The sequence below is a fragment of the Augochlora pura genome, chromosome 2 (assembly GCF_028453695.1).
Source record: "Augochlora pura isolate Apur16 chromosome 2, APUR_v2.2.1, whole genome shotgun sequence".
Classification (NCBI taxonomy): Eukaryota; Metazoa; Arthropoda; class Insecta; order Hymenoptera; family Halictidae; genus Augochlora; species Augochlora pura.
This window is the reverse complement of record NC_135773.1, coordinates 9,613,632-9,630,768: the sequence shown is the minus strand read 5'-3', so window position 1 is coordinate 9,630,768 and position 17,137 is coordinate 9,613,632. Positions and strand designations below refer to the sequence as shown.

The 17,137-nt window shown below is 40.3% G+C and overlaps 2 protein-coding genes across 2 annotated transcripts in view; one reads left to right on the top strand and one right to left on the bottom strand.

The window, feature by feature from the left end:
- Window positions 1-845: 845 nt before the first annotated feature.
- On the top strand, window positions 846-5,163 carry LOC144478238 (uncharacterized). The gene is made up of 11 exons (XM_078195991.1): window positions 846-975; window positions 1,230-1,381; window positions 1,473-1,634; window positions 1,752-2,121; window positions 2,260-2,669; window positions 2,735-2,839; window positions 3,089-3,354; window positions 3,426-3,674; window positions 3,870-4,087; window positions 4,917-4,972; window positions 5,041-5,163. Exons 1-11 carry the CDS (start codon window positions 846-848, stop codon window positions 5,161-5,163), a joined length of 2,241 nt encoding a protein of 746 aa, XP_078052117.1.
- Window positions 5,164-5,641: 478 nt separating this feature from the next.
- Hwt (SH2 domain-containing adapter heavyweight) overlaps window positions 5,642-17,137 on the bottom strand; it is a 167,611-nt gene continuing 156,115 nt past the window's right edge. The window contains exons 7-9 of the mRNA XM_078195990.1: window positions 12,531-12,720; window positions 11,405-11,524; window positions 5,642-10,637 (exon numbers count right to left, since the gene is read on the bottom strand). Coding sequence (XP_078052116.1) covers window positions 10,448-10,637; window positions 11,405-11,524; window positions 12,531-12,720 — 500 coding nt within the window. The 3' untranslated portion in view covers window positions 5,642-10,447. The remainder of the gene's footprint in view (window positions 10,638-11,404; window positions 11,525-12,530; window positions 12,721-17,137) is intronic.

Here is a 17,137-nt window from a genome sequence, read left to right as displayed (position 1 = left end):
AATCACACTTTATAAAAGGTTAATTTAAAATTTTCAAAAATTTGAAAACATATCGAAAGTCGATAAATCTCGACCGGTAACTCATGAAAAATGATTCAATATTTAGGGAATACCTTGAATAAATTTCATAGTATGTTTCTGTGAGAAGTTTTAAACATTTGAGGTCTCAAATTGGAAGATTGCGCTTCATGGTAGGATGATTAAGAAAAGTTCTAAATCGTAGCGAACAATCGGTAAGTCTCCACCAATAGCGCTGGCTATGAAACAAAGAAGGAATATTATTCTTCACGGACTGATATGTTCAAATGACGTTTACTGTCACAACTATAGAAAGTGCACGCAAATGGTTATTATGCTTTTTGTACATATATTTCAGAAAATTTTTTAATAACGGAAGATGTCGGCGAAAGTCGCAAAACCTGCGTCACCTCCTGCCGCGAAAGATGTCGCCAGTCTGCAAGTCTCGTTGCCTCAAATGTTGGATCTCGCGCTGGGAACACCGGAAGTAAAGAAAAGACTTGTTCAAACCGTTTTGGTTCATTAATGCTATAGTAAAATGAGTAGATGAGAGACATTTTTAAGTAGATGCGTCGTTTCCCTTCACATCTAGGTCGGCGCGATAAATTTCAACATTCTTCACAATTTTCTTCACGTACTGTTACACCAAATAGATCTGAAATCGACAAAGGTTGAATACCGTGGCGACGAGGCGGCTCGAATGAAGGTAGATTTAATCATTGGCAAATTCTACAAAATTCTTCGAAGGTTGTTCTACTTTTACCTTTATCCACATGAGCAGGCTCAATGATGAGAATTAGATTCATGTGCGCCAATGTTTTCAGACGATGGTGAGCTCGATGCAAACTGGCCCATCCTTCTACCTTCAAGAGTACAGCATTATTGACAGCTCGAAAAATATAACGACGCGCTCAGCTATCGTCACAACTGCAGACGTAGTAACGGACAATGCAATAGGTGGTAAAAAACAATTGTTTATTCGTTTCTTGAAGAAGTCGGCTATTGAAATAATTATTTATAGAGTACGATAAGGAACAACTTGAGAAAAAATCAGCGAGTGCTCCCTCGACAGAACGTCACCAAGAAAAAGGTTGTCTCCTAATTGAGTTACATTCATTCGTGTTTCTTCCCGGACTTTTAATGTTGAATACATCGATGAGTTACTAAAGAATAAAATTATCGAAAGAGTGTAATAATTTTTGACAAACCAGATGATTCTGTCGATGTAAAGAAGTCGAAAGGGTCGAGACAAAAAGTAGGAGCAGGACAGGACGTTGACATACGCGAGACTGTGATATACGTGGAACCGATTGTCAACGATGTTATACCCACGGCACTGGCATTCAAACGAATTGAACAAAATGTAAGCAACTTTAGATATCGTTACATTTTATAAGAGTTTCCCTAATTTCAGCGGTACGAGATCATTAATTTTTTACATGAAATATGAGTAGGTGACCGAACTCCAACAAAAATTCCAAGCTCTCGAAGAATTGTCTACGAACGCGGAACTGGTTGAACGTCTAAAGGGTAATATCACAGACCCCGTGACCGATATCTGGAATATCATCAATATTACAAAAAGATTGGACGCCAGTGAGCAAGGTATTGATAAGGTACATCTTCATTTCTTCACTTCTCCTTCTTTTTGGAACACTTTATCTTTCTACCGTGAACAAATTATTTTATACACGGTTACAGAACATTAAGTCATGGTCGCTAAATTTTTTCAGTTGACGACGATGGTGCAGGATGTTTTGAAAGGTGGCATGGCCGTCGGAGGAACATCGGAGGCTCCACAAGGATTCGAGGAAAGAATTGCGAACATCGAGAGCCTTCTTAATAACTTGGAGAGCACTGTACAGAACTTGGAAATAATCGCTAACGTGTCTGTGGACGATGCCGAAGAATCGTTAGCGAAACCACAGGCGGCGAAACCGGAAACAGAGTCTGGTCTACAGCCACGGGTTTCTCTAAGCCAGATTCTAGGCGGTGTAGACATCAAAGAGATGCATGGGCAGATAGTTACGTTGCAAAAGGACGTTACAAAGATGCGAGATGACTTGAAAAATCTGAACCAGAAAGTTGGCGACGTTCAAACCGGTAACTCGCACGAATTGTTATTTATTGATTATAAAACAATATACATTTAAAACGTACTCCGCTGATCCTTGAAGAGTTAGAGTTTAGCATGTGTATAATTTTGATTTATCATACGTGTTAACAAATTATTGATAACAGCGGTAGCGAAAGAAGGAGAAAAGGAGCAGTCGAGGAAAGAGCAAGCTGAACCTGAGACGACGACCCCAGCGACCACGGAGACTGCGAGATCTGTAGAACCATCGCATCCACCTTCGCCCAAGGCTCCTGATAGTCCTAAAAAGGAGCAAAAAGAAGTAGAAACTGACCGGGAAGAGTACATAGATCAAGACGAAATAAACACCATAAACGAACGCCTCTTGAGGTTGGAGAAAGACGTGATCTGTCTTCAAGAGTTTGTAAATAGCGCCCCTATGGCTGGTATGTCAGGAAACCCCGAGCTTGACGATTTAGTCTCGAAGATTCAGAGTGTCCAGAGTGACATGGAGAAACTGAACCAAACCGCGGACCGACTGATCGACGATAAAGAAAATCGAGAAACGCATCTTAACGTGAGATAGATAATTCTTCATTCGGCTGAAGAATATTTTCGAAAAACCTGTTGCTCTTGTTTCAGGCCTTGCTAGAACAAATAGAGCTTTTAAAGACGATCAAAGCAGACAGAGAAGATCTCGAGGACGCTCTGGCCGACAAAGCTGATGCTCGGGCTGTGCACCGAAAGGTTTGAGAATGTTCAATTGTTATAATTAGATTGCGAATTTTACGTATTTTTAACAAAAACAAGTAGATCAAATACAAATCTCAAGACATATATAAAAGAACCTAACATTGTTAAAAAGATAAATAAATATTTCTGTAGCGTCTGTATCTTGCAATGAATACAGATAATTAAACCGCGCGTCTTTGTGCACGACAATTATGTTTTAAGTCAATTGTCGGAGACAGGAATGGAATAGGAATGAAATTACAGGTTTCGTACGATCAATTCGACGCCGCTTGCGACGATCTTGCACAAGGCCTCGAGGACGCCATCAACAAACTCGGGAAACAGGAATTGATTTGGCAGGAAGCGTTGGACGAGGTGCAGAAAGAGATCGAAGGTAAAGTCGACAAGCTAGAAATGACACCGTTGAAGGACTTCGTGAGTACGAGACTAAAAGCCGTGCAAGATAAGCTGAGGAGCGTTGCACAGATGAAAGAGGATACTGAGGCTGCTGGAACGAAGAAGCTCCTTCGGTAAACTACGGTTTACGGATCGCATGAAATATTCGAAAATTTGAGCTGTTATTTATTCGATGAGCTTTCAGGGACGTGCAGTGTATATCATGCGACAAGAACGTAGTAATGAAGACCCAGGACACGAACAAAACGAAACTGGATCCATTCCCGTGCGGTATAAGCATGAAGCCGTATCTGACCTACGAACTGGACCAAGTCAGGAAACAGAACAAGCGGTTGCCTCACAGCAGGAATATGATTCAATATGAGGCAGCCTTGCAGGAGGAGACGAAGAAACAAAAGTCTGCTAGATCGGAAAAACTTGTGAAGACTCCCAGGTAAAAGAATAACGAAGGACTATTATTATTCTTGAAATGCAAGTGGCGTAAGGAATCTCAGAAGTTCGCGGTGACAGAAATTTTGGAAAGTATACAAATCAAATCTATTTTTCATTCGATCTTGTAGGGGAAGTTTCAGATTAGATGGCACGGGTTTGTAATGTTTTAGCGTCTTGAGATAGATCGAATTTGTAGGGATCATCTGTGCAACCGGTATTGTGGCGGAAGTCACACGGTCACGACGCCTCAACAAAGGGTGATGCGAATGGGTCACTTTATCAGTCAATGGGGACCAGAAGTGGTACAATTGACGGAAGGAATGGTGAAGGGTACAGACGGAAAGATGTACAGAGGCCGACCACTGCCGGCCAAAATTGACGTTTGCGGAACAGGGTATTGTCAAGACTACAGAGGTGAAGCGAAGCCTTCGGTAATTACACTTCAGTTTGTTTATCATTGTTGAAATTGTTTCGTAAATAAGACGAGGTAAAAATATAGTCTCAACCTATTCCTACACCCCCCTGAAAGAACCCTACATAACTTACTAACTGTCGGTTTAGAAGAAATCTTTTGGGTTCTAAAATGTTCTGAGACATATTCTGACTCATTTTATAGCTATTCATTATTGAAAATACAAGGTACAAATGATTCTTGTCGCGGTGACCATAAGATGTAATGCTAAGTCCGATAATAGCGATAATAGCGCATCTTGTGACGAAAACTGGAACCTTTGTTAAGAGTGTATACAGCGCCAATTAATAAGTGATAAAAAGCTGAAATTACTAATCAAAAATCTCGAAGCTATGTTTTGGCAAGAAGTTCCAGCGTTTAATCGCAGAAGGCGCTACTTGTCACAAACGGCGCTACTTTCAATTTTCTGGAGTTTAACATTAAATCTAATGGAAATAACTGCAAAAATCATTTGGTCTCTGTAATAAATAAAATAAACCTTCTCTGCATAATACAGACGCGAGAGAGTATCCTAGATACTACAGCAGAATTCCAATTATTCAATATCTTTGGAGTTAAGAGATAGAAAATGAAAGTATACACGCAGAAATAATGAAATATTATTTGTAATTACGTAGGAACGATCCGTGGGTTCACAATCTCGACGAAGTGTGGAAAGACAACCCTCGGTTTCTTCAAGTAAATTACGGCATTAGTGTTATCATTCATTAATTATCGCAATACCCAGGGATTCTATTGTTGTAACTCTTGTTGTTGTAACTTTTCCCATAGGGAAGAGAAGCGTGAAATCCGTAGCCAGTGATGCGGCAAAAGAAACGCCGGATCAGGTAATAATTACAAAATAAATAGATACACATAAAAAAGATTTATGATACCTATGTATCTTCATTTACAGGAAACCCATAAAGTTGAACCAGATGAACCTGCACACGAAGAACATCGTCACAGCCGCGGGCGATACTATTCCGATCAAATTATTCATTACGAAGCAGACGAGGATGAAGCTGAGGAATACTAATGAAGAACATTGTTTTTCTTTCCTGCTAAAATATTGCTCTTGTACTAGACCAATAGCTCGCAGCAGGCTATATAAAAAAAAATTCACGACGTTACATCTAATGTGATACGTGAAATGTATTTTGCAACTCTAATTAAGTAGACATTGAAAACTGAGTTTCTTTTATACGTACCTGACAAATTTGTGTATAATTATTTATTTGCTATAACTGCTCTATATTTGATAATACAAGTCTTTCAAATGAATACAGATTTTATTTCTCGCTGATAAACCTTAAAAAATGTAAGATGTTAGAATAAAATAATTTGGAAACAAGACTCTATGCTGTTGCGACGTTATCAGTTTTATGTGTTCATGACACAATTCCATGCGTCCACTCTCGAATACTAAATACGGGAATCGATAGAAATGAGAAATCAGTGGACGAAAGAAACTTGTGCAGGAGGATCGGTGCAACCGTCGACGAGACTCGTTGTTTTATTAAATGTTTTATTATTAAGAGGGAATTTCGGAGTACACAAGACTATCTAGTGAAGTCGATTTGGAACATCGGTGGTCTGTCATGCTAAAACAAAAATACTGGATCGCACCACACACTGCGACCGCACTAGATCGCTCTTCGTTATTGCACATCACACCGTTCGAGATCCGTTCACATAAAGAAGTGTACACAGCGCTCTCGAGTGTATAATTATATGTATGTATATCGGACTTACTCATATATCTCGATCGCTCCCGCTCGTGCGGCAGCATCCTCTATATAAAGAACTATACGGTAATATTTCGTGATATTACTGTATATTTTTATATATATTCATGTATACGTATATCGTATGTATACGTCGGAGCTAAACGCTACGTCATATAAATTTCAAGGTACAGGAAGTATCTACAAGTTTTTTTAGGTCTCTACCACAGAATTTTACGGCTGCCTCGGTCTTTTCGTTTCCTCTGATTTTTCCCAGTTCATTGGTGAGTGCCGTTAATCTACATACGTTCGCTAACATACCTAGGAGATTACTATGAATTTACCACACTAGAATCTTACGGGAGAAATCAACGGTGTACACGGGGGAACCATCACGCAAGATCATTGGCTTAACGACAAAATGCAATAAATAGAATGTCAAATAAATATATTTATAATATATATATAGATATATGTATGTATAGATTATACTTTTTTTTCTTCGTTAGAAAGGGGACAATATAATGTCTTAAACATTAACATGGATATGCATTATTGATTACAGTTAATAATACTGGCAGCTTAAAGTACAACGTGTATGTTCCTATAAGTATGTGTATGTGTGTATGTTTGACTTGTGTGGTACACTGTGGGGAACTAAGGAAAAGGAGATGGTGGTGAGTGGTAAATATAATGAGAATGTTTCGTAATTGACGTAAGAAAATAAATGTTATGTATAATTCGATGAGGAGCACAACAAGGTTCGGATTAGCGCAACGATTTACCCTCGCATTACTGTGAACGCCTTCGACTTTTTTGTTTAGATATTATAATTACTATTTCATATTCTCCTGGACTCTAATAAGCACCAATTGATATTGATTAGTGGTCGTGTAATCGTCACGCTAATTCGGATTTCATTGCAACGCGTACGAGATGAAAAAGTACTGAGCAAAAGCAAATAATATTCTGCCAAACGATGATTTCTCTGCATTCTACGAGTACTACCTATAAAAGCTACAATTCTCGTATAAGAGTAAGAGGCGCACTCGTTTCTGTCTACTGCAAAAACATTTAATGATGAATGATTTCGTGAAGAACATCTTCAAACGATTATTGCATAAAATAATGCAGTGCCCTGTCCGGTTAAATACATTATAAAATAAGAAATCTGTTCAGTAAGAAAACTTGTATTCTTTAAGTTTGCACTTATAACGTACGCGTGACTTTCGAAACGGTTAGAAGTTGGTAAACAATTGCAACAAACTTATTCTTACTCAACTAATACAATTTGTTCTATCACCGGGAATAAGGATGCTCTGTTCTGCGACTAAGAATCTGTAGCTCTTTGCAAACAGGAAAATTCAAATGTATAGGCTTGGCCAGTTAGTTTGGCTACGACAAAAGCTACGCGGGATTTGCTTTTCCTCAGTAAATCTTCGCTTATGAGTTGGCAAAAAATTGTCCGAGGTCCTAGATCGGCCAGCATGGCACTCGCTAATCGTGCGTCTAACGTGTTCTACGGAAAGTCAGAATCAAAATGTTTCGTTTTCACCTGTCACCGGTGCCGGCGGAAGTTCGATCTAAACCGGTGCGAATCGAAATCCTTAGCATGAAATTAATTATTGTAACACCACGGACGTCTCTCGTGTCGCGGACCACCGCCGCGGCTCGTTGCTGGCTACCGAATCTCTCGTTACAGCGACTTAAACTTAACGTTACGTGCTATTTACTATTTACCGGTAATTATATCATATTTACGATTAGAGTTATTACTACCGCTATCAATATTAGTATCATTAGCGTTATTATCGTTATCGTTACCGTAATCGTACGAGAATATTGCACACAGCGACCAACAGACACGGATAAAGGGAACTAAGTAACAGATCACAGGTAAAACTAGGCTATCTCTGTAACAAATTGATATCACATGAAAAAATATGTATTGGTTGCCTCTTCTCACACGAAAAATCTCCCCAAAAATAAGAGACTGTCGGACGGATGACTCGGTGGACGAGCCATCGATGATTCGGAACGGCTGAGATCCTTGACTTTGCTCGCATTCACGCTTCGTCCCTCTCATCTCTCGCTTCCGGTCAGCCTGGACGAATAAATAATTCATTTCTGCGTCCACGAACCGCTTCTCTCTCTTTCATACACACACTTTCGCTCTCTATCTCTCTCGCAATTTCCAACTGAATGCAAAACTCGGCGATCGACCCACCTTGCTCCTGAGCCTAAAACCGCTTACCAACGACGACGAACAACTAAAACCCTGACTAAATGATTACGATTAGCAGTAATGTTTTGGCATTGCTACCGCGGGCCTAAATCGGCCGCCGCGTTCATCGCTCGATTCGCTCGAATTTACTCGATTCATCCGATCGATGAGCTCCAAGTCGTTCTCTCTTCTCGCTGAATCGCGAAACATGACCGAGCTACTTTTCTTTTCTCTCTTCTTTGGCTTCCAGCTCCGTCGTAGAGGCCGCGCGAGCGACCCACCTACGTGTGTATTTAAATCTAAGTACGTATTATCTCGCACCCCCGTTAGATTATCCGCTTGTAAAACAACGACTCTGATCCCTTCGATAGTTTCTTACGTGAAACCCGTGGCCACTCCACGGGCACAAGGAACAACCGTTTTGTAAAGCTCTTGCGACAACCCCGTATCGATCCTGATTCATTCAGGACGTCGAAACTCCTATAAACTCTTCTTAGTTCTTACAAGGTAGGCTTACGCGGGTGCTGCCTGAATAAGGAAAGCCGATCTTATTAAAATATTTTTAAGTCGATGAGAAGTGTACTCCGTGCTTTAAATCGTGCAGGTCAGAACGTGAATGCGAATATATTGACTTGTACTACTGCAAATGGCACGCTTGTCGTATAAAGTGCGATAAAATGGTGAGAAAAAGTCGCAAGTCAGGTATTTACGAATTGTTTTAAAGGGGATACTTTGTACTATAAACATATTTTAAAAGGAATCACGAAAAAAAAGGTTTCGACTCCGTGTGATTATTTGAAAGTACAAAATTATGTTTCCGAAGTGCCTTTACAGTGTCATTTTAGAAGATATAAAAATTTATTTCATATAAATTAAGAAAGCACTGTGAAAGAAAGAAAGAAAGAAAGATTGTCGTAGGTTTTCTTGTTACGGAGGGTCAAACTAGGCTTGATTTATGAATTTTTATTTCAAAAATTGCTTATTCGACCGAACTCTGATTCTTTTTTTATTTCAATCGGGAATATTTCGCCTACGATCAAACATTTTTTTCAATTGAAAAGCTAATTATTCCATTGCTCTATATGGCAACTTTTAAAAAGATCCGACTGTTCTTATTTGGGCAGTTTTCGCGTTAGCGTTTCCCTTGCTTTCATTTCTTTCTCGTTTCTCTTTACTTTTATTTGCCGCCTCGACATCCCGCAACTCTTTGTCAGAGCCAGCCACCATCGACCGATCAGGTGCAAGGAACAAAATCCTGGATCCACCAAATAATTTCGCGAAAATAAAACCCGCGAGAGTTAGGCTCGCGACGATAATTCTTTGTTTCTCTGAGGAAGACGAGACAGATCCAACCTTGAAACAGTTCTCATCCTCGACTCTGTCGTTGCGTACTCGTGAACTCGATAGTTTCCGACAAAATCGATCCTTCTCCATCCCCGGATAATAAAGCTCTCGGCTCGATGCACGGACACCGACGTAATCGTAAATGATACAGGTGAACGAATTACGAATCTCGAGGTCGCTCGTACTAAACCTACAGAAACTCCTCGCTGATTTGTACTGTATTTATTTCTGTGGTACAGGATGGATTGCCTAACACGTAAAAATTCAAATGTCTTCATCACTTTTACCAATAAAAGCAAAAGATATTTATCTTAAAAATGCGAATATGCCGTGGAGTTTTTTTACTGCTGCAGTTTGTTGCCAGACGATTTATTTGTAGCATTATTTGTAACCTGAAATACAAGGAACCATGAATAATAAAAAAAATTAATAATATTATTAGAAAAGTTTTGTAGTTGGTAAAAGAAATTCTCTCTTACTCTGATCGGTACAAAACAATTTATAAAAATAAATTCAGTCTCGTAATAATTTGATAAACTCTCCAGCATCCTAATATTTTTATTATACGAGCATGTTTATCAATTTTTAAATCTGGAAAAATAGCTGTATTTTTATGGACAGTTCCTCGTATCATTAAAGTAATGGAGGCATTTCAGGTAGCAGTGTTAGATGGTCCATCCTGTACAGTTCCAATTGCCGACTTCGTCTCTCCACGTTTCGTAGCTTATCTCGGAAGCTCGGAATGTTTGTGGTAGCGGTTCTCGCGAAACGCGCGACGAGAACAAAAAGAACGGAGATTTCATGGAAGTACGATGTGTGTTAATTGCTCGGTACCCTAGGTCCTCTCCGTGGAGTTTACGCTTCCGTTCCTGTACAACGGATGCGCAAGATTCGCGACACGTGAACAACGCCGCGCCTCCACCGCGATTCATTCCGGATATATACCAACAGCGGTATCGCATTCATTTCGGATAAACATGAGATATCAAAAGTTTGGGAGCGCCTTAAACGGCGCTACGATAGATGCGCTACAAAAGCTGTGCTATGACCGGATGCAGAAGACACATGTGCTCGGCGCCGCGTATCGGAAGACGGTTCACGCTGAAGTGCCGCACCATTTCCGGTATGCTGTCGAACGGCTTGCTGAACTGGCCCAAAATGTACGCGTTCAGCTCTTCGTTCTTCTGGATTCGCATGTGCATGAAACCGCGCGCGCTTCTGTAATTTCAAATCAGGGATACCCTCGTCATTGTACATTCAGATTTTAGAACAAAGTTATAATTAAGCTGTGGACTTTCTGAATTTATAGCAGGACTCGATGGCTGCGATGTAAATCAGAACATTTAGAATAATCTACTATTCAAATTCTACGACGGAGAAATCAACATTCCGTGATTAGACAAGCTCGATTATACAAAAAATCCACGGACAAATTACGATTTAATATAGCAGTAAGAATCTTAAATATTTTGATAGTAAAGACTGTCAAAATTTAAGAGGACATGAATTCTAGGATAACGTAGTCAAAATTTCTTTCAAGACAAACACATTTCTTTCATTTCCAGCACGATTTTTCAACGAGAATTGATCTTAACCTCTTAGGCACGGCTGAATTTTGCGAGGGGCTGTTTCTCTGTACGGCAGAGTTCAACGCGAATTACGTGTAAATGATACGGCACTGTAATGTGTGACGGATAATGCTGTTCTTTACACGAGTACATTGGAATGAAGTGTTCGATGATTAAATTATAATTTTTCTTAAAGATATGAGACACGCATTTTAATTTTAACAATTCATCAGACGGCATCCGCGAAAGTCACTATAGTGGCGCATAGTGTCTAAGAGGTTAAATTATGTATTAGGGTAGAACATATTTTAATTAAATTCCTAGGAAATCGTATAAAGAGTTCTTGGTTGTGCGAATCTGTTTCGGCAATCTACTTTGAAAAAAAAGTGATGGATGGTAGATGGTAGCACAACTTACTTCAAGGATAAAGAGTAATCCTGTTTGGTTGATTCGCTGTTCCTCACCAAATAACTTCCTTCCCTCAGAAGTCGTAGGACAGCTTCCGCCTCGATTCTCGTGATGGATCCGTGGTACCATCTGCAAGGAGACAAACAAACTTTTATCTGCTCGAAACGATGGCAGACGCTTGGAAAGTTTCTCCGCGAGTTTAGACGCCCTCTCTCTCTCTCTCTCTCTCTTTCTTCCTCTCGAGGTTTAAAGGTCAGTGTATTCAAAATGAACGAGCAATGTGAAAACATGAAGGAAACTATGTAAATGTATGAGAAGCATGTTTCAAACTAGACGCGTGTGAGAAAAATGAAATGCAACTTGTCCACGCTGTAAAGTAACTTGAATTTCGTATTGGTAGTACTATTCACGGATAAAATAACAGAAGTTTTAAAGGCGGTAAAAATGGTAGAAATAGTAAATATAGTAGAAACAGTAAAAATAGTAATAATAGTAAAGATATTAGAAATTGTAAAAATGGTAAAAATAGTAATAATAGTAAAGATATTAGAAATTGTAAAAATGGTAAAAGTAGTAAAAAATATGTAATTATCGTAGAAATTAAATATAGACAGCATTGCCTATGATAATAGTGTGTTGATTGATAGTCGGGACACTGTGAGCTCGATACTATACAGTTAATTCTGTGCCATGATCAATATTTGCTACATCCACAGGCTGTGAGTCACACTCTGCACTATCTATGTATATTCAAAAGCTGTCGTCCTCCACAAAATTTCAAGCTTAATTAAACGTCGACTAACAATGTTCCGTGCTACATCAACTATATTGCCGAAAGCGGTGAATATAGCTAAAAAAAGTCGTTAAAACTTGACTTAAAAATATTGCTGATAAATGGCAAATTATATTCTAAAAAAGCTACTGTCCGGATAGTTCATAAAATCCGCGAGTAATCTAAAACATCTCCTTTCAGGATCATAAAACCATGAAGAACAATAAAAATGGGAACGAACAGAATTTCAGGAAAACTGCAAGTCTTCCTCTAAGGAGTCTGCTAAGTTGCTTAGACGATTTCGGTGGATTCGGGAAACGTAGAAACGGGATCCGGTCGGTGTAATAAATGCGAAGGACGTACCCTTGTCTCTCGAGAGGGAGGTCGACGTCGACGAGGTCGGCGGATCCACGGGCGGCGCTAATCTCCAATGGCAATCCAAGGCTCAGACCCCCGGGTTTTTTGGGCGCGATCTGACCCGCGCCCCCGGCGCTGCTCGTCCCGTTACCGGCGTCCAGATTCAGTGTCATCTTCGGTCGCGCCAGCCCGCCGCCTGAAATGAGTCATGCGACAGTTAGACGCCGCGAAATTCCCCGGAGGGGCAGGGGGGTGGGTGGGAAAGGGGCAAGCATCGATTATACGTATACACGTAACAGACGTGGTGAGAGCAGCGTCTCGGCCCCGGGATTTTATGGGCCACCCTCGTAATTGGAACAAATCGGGGACCCGGTTCCCGCTTAGATTCACGGCGACAGGAACCGAGCTCCCGTCGATACGCGATGACAGATTTTTCGAGGGAGAAGGACCACCGCGACGACAGAAAGGAAGTCTAATGGACGTTACGGGCTGTTTTGCTCCTCGTTGGTCCGCCGTGGAATCAAATTCAGATCGAACTGCTGTGCTCCGTGCATTCGCAGGTCGTAAAAGTTTCAAGAAATTGCAGAACGCGCAAACCGGGCTTTTTATGCGCCGATTTATTACCACGCGGAGGAGAAGTTTAAGTCGATTTTGCTTTATCGTGCTTTATGATATTGCGAGCATTTGCATAAACATCCGCAGTGTACGCCGAGGAAGCAGTGAAGAATGCTCGGTAATTCTAGTGTCATGTAAGGATTTCAATTAGCTAATGTGCGTTGCTCTGAAATAATGGCAAGCTTGAGTGTATTATTTGTATACATTTATTAAAAAGTGTATTACGACTAAACAATTATTGGAATTGTGATTATTCGACCGCGGATACAAAATATAAATGTTTTTTTATCAATTGCGGTAAACAAGAGCCGAATAGGACTTCCTTTCTTTCTCTCTTTTATAATAGAAATAATAGCACTAATTGACAATTTTTTAACCAGCAGTATATACTTAGTTACTTTTAGTATTACTTTTATTAGTAAATGTAATAAGCAAAACTCATTTTGGGACACTCTCTACAGTAACTTAATAAACCCACATAAAGACGATAAAGTCGAAGCCTGAGTGTTCAATGTAGACAAGTTAATGTAGAAACTATTGTATATGTTAAATTTGTATGTAACCCGACATATTCTAATCTCAAAAGAGGTCGCTAATGCTATGAATCAGGTACGTCAATAAATGAATAAATCAAACGACTTGAATTTTACGGAGAACTTGTTCTATCGTCCCCGTCCTTATAATACTTGTCGCGCAGAGAAACGATTAGATCGACCGGCGAGGCCATTAAGCCGATAAAGTGGTCAATAGAATTCAATTGAAGTAAGAGGAGATGTTGTTTTCGTGTAACAGCCCTCAATCGGAAGACGATTGACTTTCGACGACGAGGGGTAATTGTGTCAGCAATAATCGAGCTCTCGCGGCAAGAACTCGATAATACCTGTCGAGGAATATTTCTTTCAGGTCGAAACAATCGGCCGTGACTTTGGCCGCGACTTTGGCCGCGACTTCGTCGGAATACGATAATGGAGCGTCTCTCCTGCGCCGACAATGGACAAGGCTGAGTGCTTTCACTTAGCAAAAGCAATACAATCGAAATTCCTTCCTCGAATTTTTCCACCCCTCCCGCTCTAAAATGCCCGGAAGACGCTCCGAGCGATTCTTCGAAGTTTTCGGGTCGCGCTGCTTAAAGATCTCCGCGGAAATTGCCGGTATTGTTTCGTCGTAAACAATATGACTCCAGAAACGAGAGGGACGACAGAACAATCCCGTTTTTCCGGGTATGGGGGACGACTTCGATATAATTCAAAACTCGCGAGATTAATCTCGACGTTCGAATGCGATTCTCCTTGTGTTTAATTACGATCAATAAAGTTGCCACTTCATTTTGTCATCGACTAAACATAAATTGCGTGGAACGATGCAAAATCGTATTTAATTATGATCCCTACGAAAATTCATTTCCCAAACCAAGTGCTTCAAACGTCGAGTACGACTGAAACGTTCAGACGTTAATGGTTCTAAGAACCAGCTCGCTTCGGAATAATTTTAAGCCGTTTTTTTACGCTCTTTTAAACGCGAAGTGGGCATTTCGAGACGCGTATAATGCACAGTGACCCTAATGTGCGGAATAAAACGTCGCGCAGTTTAACAGAGCAGACTATTAGAGTTTTTGAACGAAGGTCGAGGAAGCTTCGACGAAGGTCGTGCTCGAATTGACAGAGTTATATGCTTTTTTTATGTATTCTTGTTATTAGAATTATTGAATAGTACTGAATAACTTCAGTGAATAATAGTCAGTATTTCTGACTTCTTTAATCCTTATAAATATAAAATGCATAATTTTTAAAAAGAAACGGAGGCCACAGCTTGTAGGCGTCTTTTAATAAGTTAACTAATTGATTGTAATATTTGAACTCACTGCTTATAATTTAATTAACCCCTTCCCGTGCCATTTAGCTCGACGAAACTCGGGCCCGAGCGGTCTGCATCAACGGGCGCTAAACAGACCAGACTGATGTTTGTAAACAGTCGCAATACGAACCGAACTGTAGATGCCCGTAATACCTGTGGTATAGTCAATTTTACGCGATACTGGAGTTGAGGAAGTAAACTCTAATGCTTTTACGTTTATAGATGCCTTATTCGCTTTGCAACTGGCATAAACACGTCACTATCACAAGATTCGTTATCACGGCCTTCACTAAACACTTTTGTACCTTGTATTTTGAAGGGGTTTCTTAAATTTTAATAATTGAACTGCTTCGTAACAGCAACGATAAGAATCGTGACTAACTGTTCTGAGGTACTGAGAGGAACTAACATTCAGTCACGAGCGTAACGGGCAAAAAATCAGTCCGCGAGCTCGGCTTGTTATGTTTACGTTTGGCCCAAGTATCTATTCGCGACTCAGACTCGCGATGTTTATGTTTGGCCCAAGTAACTGTTCGCGAGTCTGACTCGCGATATTCATGTTTGGGCAAAAATCTTCATCGCGAGTCTGACTCGCTAAAGTACGGGAAGGGGTTAAGTATTTAATATTTTTAATTACAAAATGTTTTGTATAAAATCGAAATAGTTCCGTATAATCTTGGTCAATCTAAGAGGATTTCTTATCAACTGATTACTCATTGGTAAGTAATAATAATAATTGAATTAATATATACAAGGTGGCGAAAATTTCATTAACATAATTCATTAACTTAATGATATTACACGTCGTCAGTAAAATAGAAAATATCAATTATCTACGTCTGTTACAAGTCCACGGTAACTGACTCCATTACCCTACTCATCAAAAACTGATACCTAGCAGCATCGAATTTATTTTCACATGAACGCGGGGGTCTGGCCCGGCTCGTCCGCTCATTAACTATTTAGAAATTCCGCTAAGTAGATTTTTCGAGGCCGCCGTGAAGCGTGATCGTCAATATTATTAAGCGTCCCCCGCCGCCGCCCCCCCTTGCCCGTGAAACTTCCGAGGGATGATAATCGACGGTAGGGTCCGCCGCTCGGAAGAAAGTGCCTCTGCGGCCGCGAGGGTAATTTCATTTGTTGGGCGCAATCTCTTAGCGGCCGACTTTTGGAAGGTCGCATGATCCAGGTGCCGCGGAATTGCTCCGACAGGTGTAACACCGCGTTACCTTTCTTCGGGGCTAACGCGTTCCGAGCGGCTCCTCGCAGACGCCCGATAGGATCCGGTCTTTATACATTATGTATGAGCGTGCACTTTGGGAGTTCAAGTCATCGAGTTTCTTCGAAACCTGATGCAATAAACGTTTCGGGCAAAAGTGCTCCGGTTTTAATACCGCGCCTTCTTTGGCGGCGCTTCGACACTTCTTATCGGAAGTTTCACCTTTGCCAAGACCTTTCGCTCTGGTCGACACAGTTTTACGCTTCGAACATTGCGAACTCTTTACTGGAACGACGTGCATTTTTCCTGGCTTTCCCGCGGGGCTTGCGAAATGTCCAAACTGTGTCCAATCGCACAGTCGCCATTAAATATTATTACATCACGTTCCAAAATAATATGCACATTATTAAATTTGCCAAAACTTAAAAAGCCCTTAAAACTATTGTACGTATGACAAGACTCAATTTCACGTGGATAAAATGCAATAAATGACACAAAATGGATATACTATAAAAGCAGAAATGTTATTTTGGATTTAAAGTTAGAACGGCTTCCAGTGCAAAGAATTAAAATTAGACTGATTGCGAAGATATATATAAAATTTTCAGCATGCATTATAGGTTATCGACATCTAGGAAAAGCATTTTTTAAATTTTCGTTATAAGCTCTTTTTATCATTCCAAATAATAGCCAAAATTAAAAAGATTATTCTGTTTTAAAACGTGTCCGAACACCATCGCGGGCCGTTGTAGTTTCAGCCATCTTGTTCCTGAAAAGAATTCGCGCTCGTCCCATGTCAAACGCACAAAACAGCCCAGCGGATGCTGGCAACAGTTTTTCGCTCTGGATGCAGAAAATTGGTAGCAACAGCGTTCAAGAACAACAGAGCCCGATCTCGGTTGAATTATTCATTCGACTGTTTGTT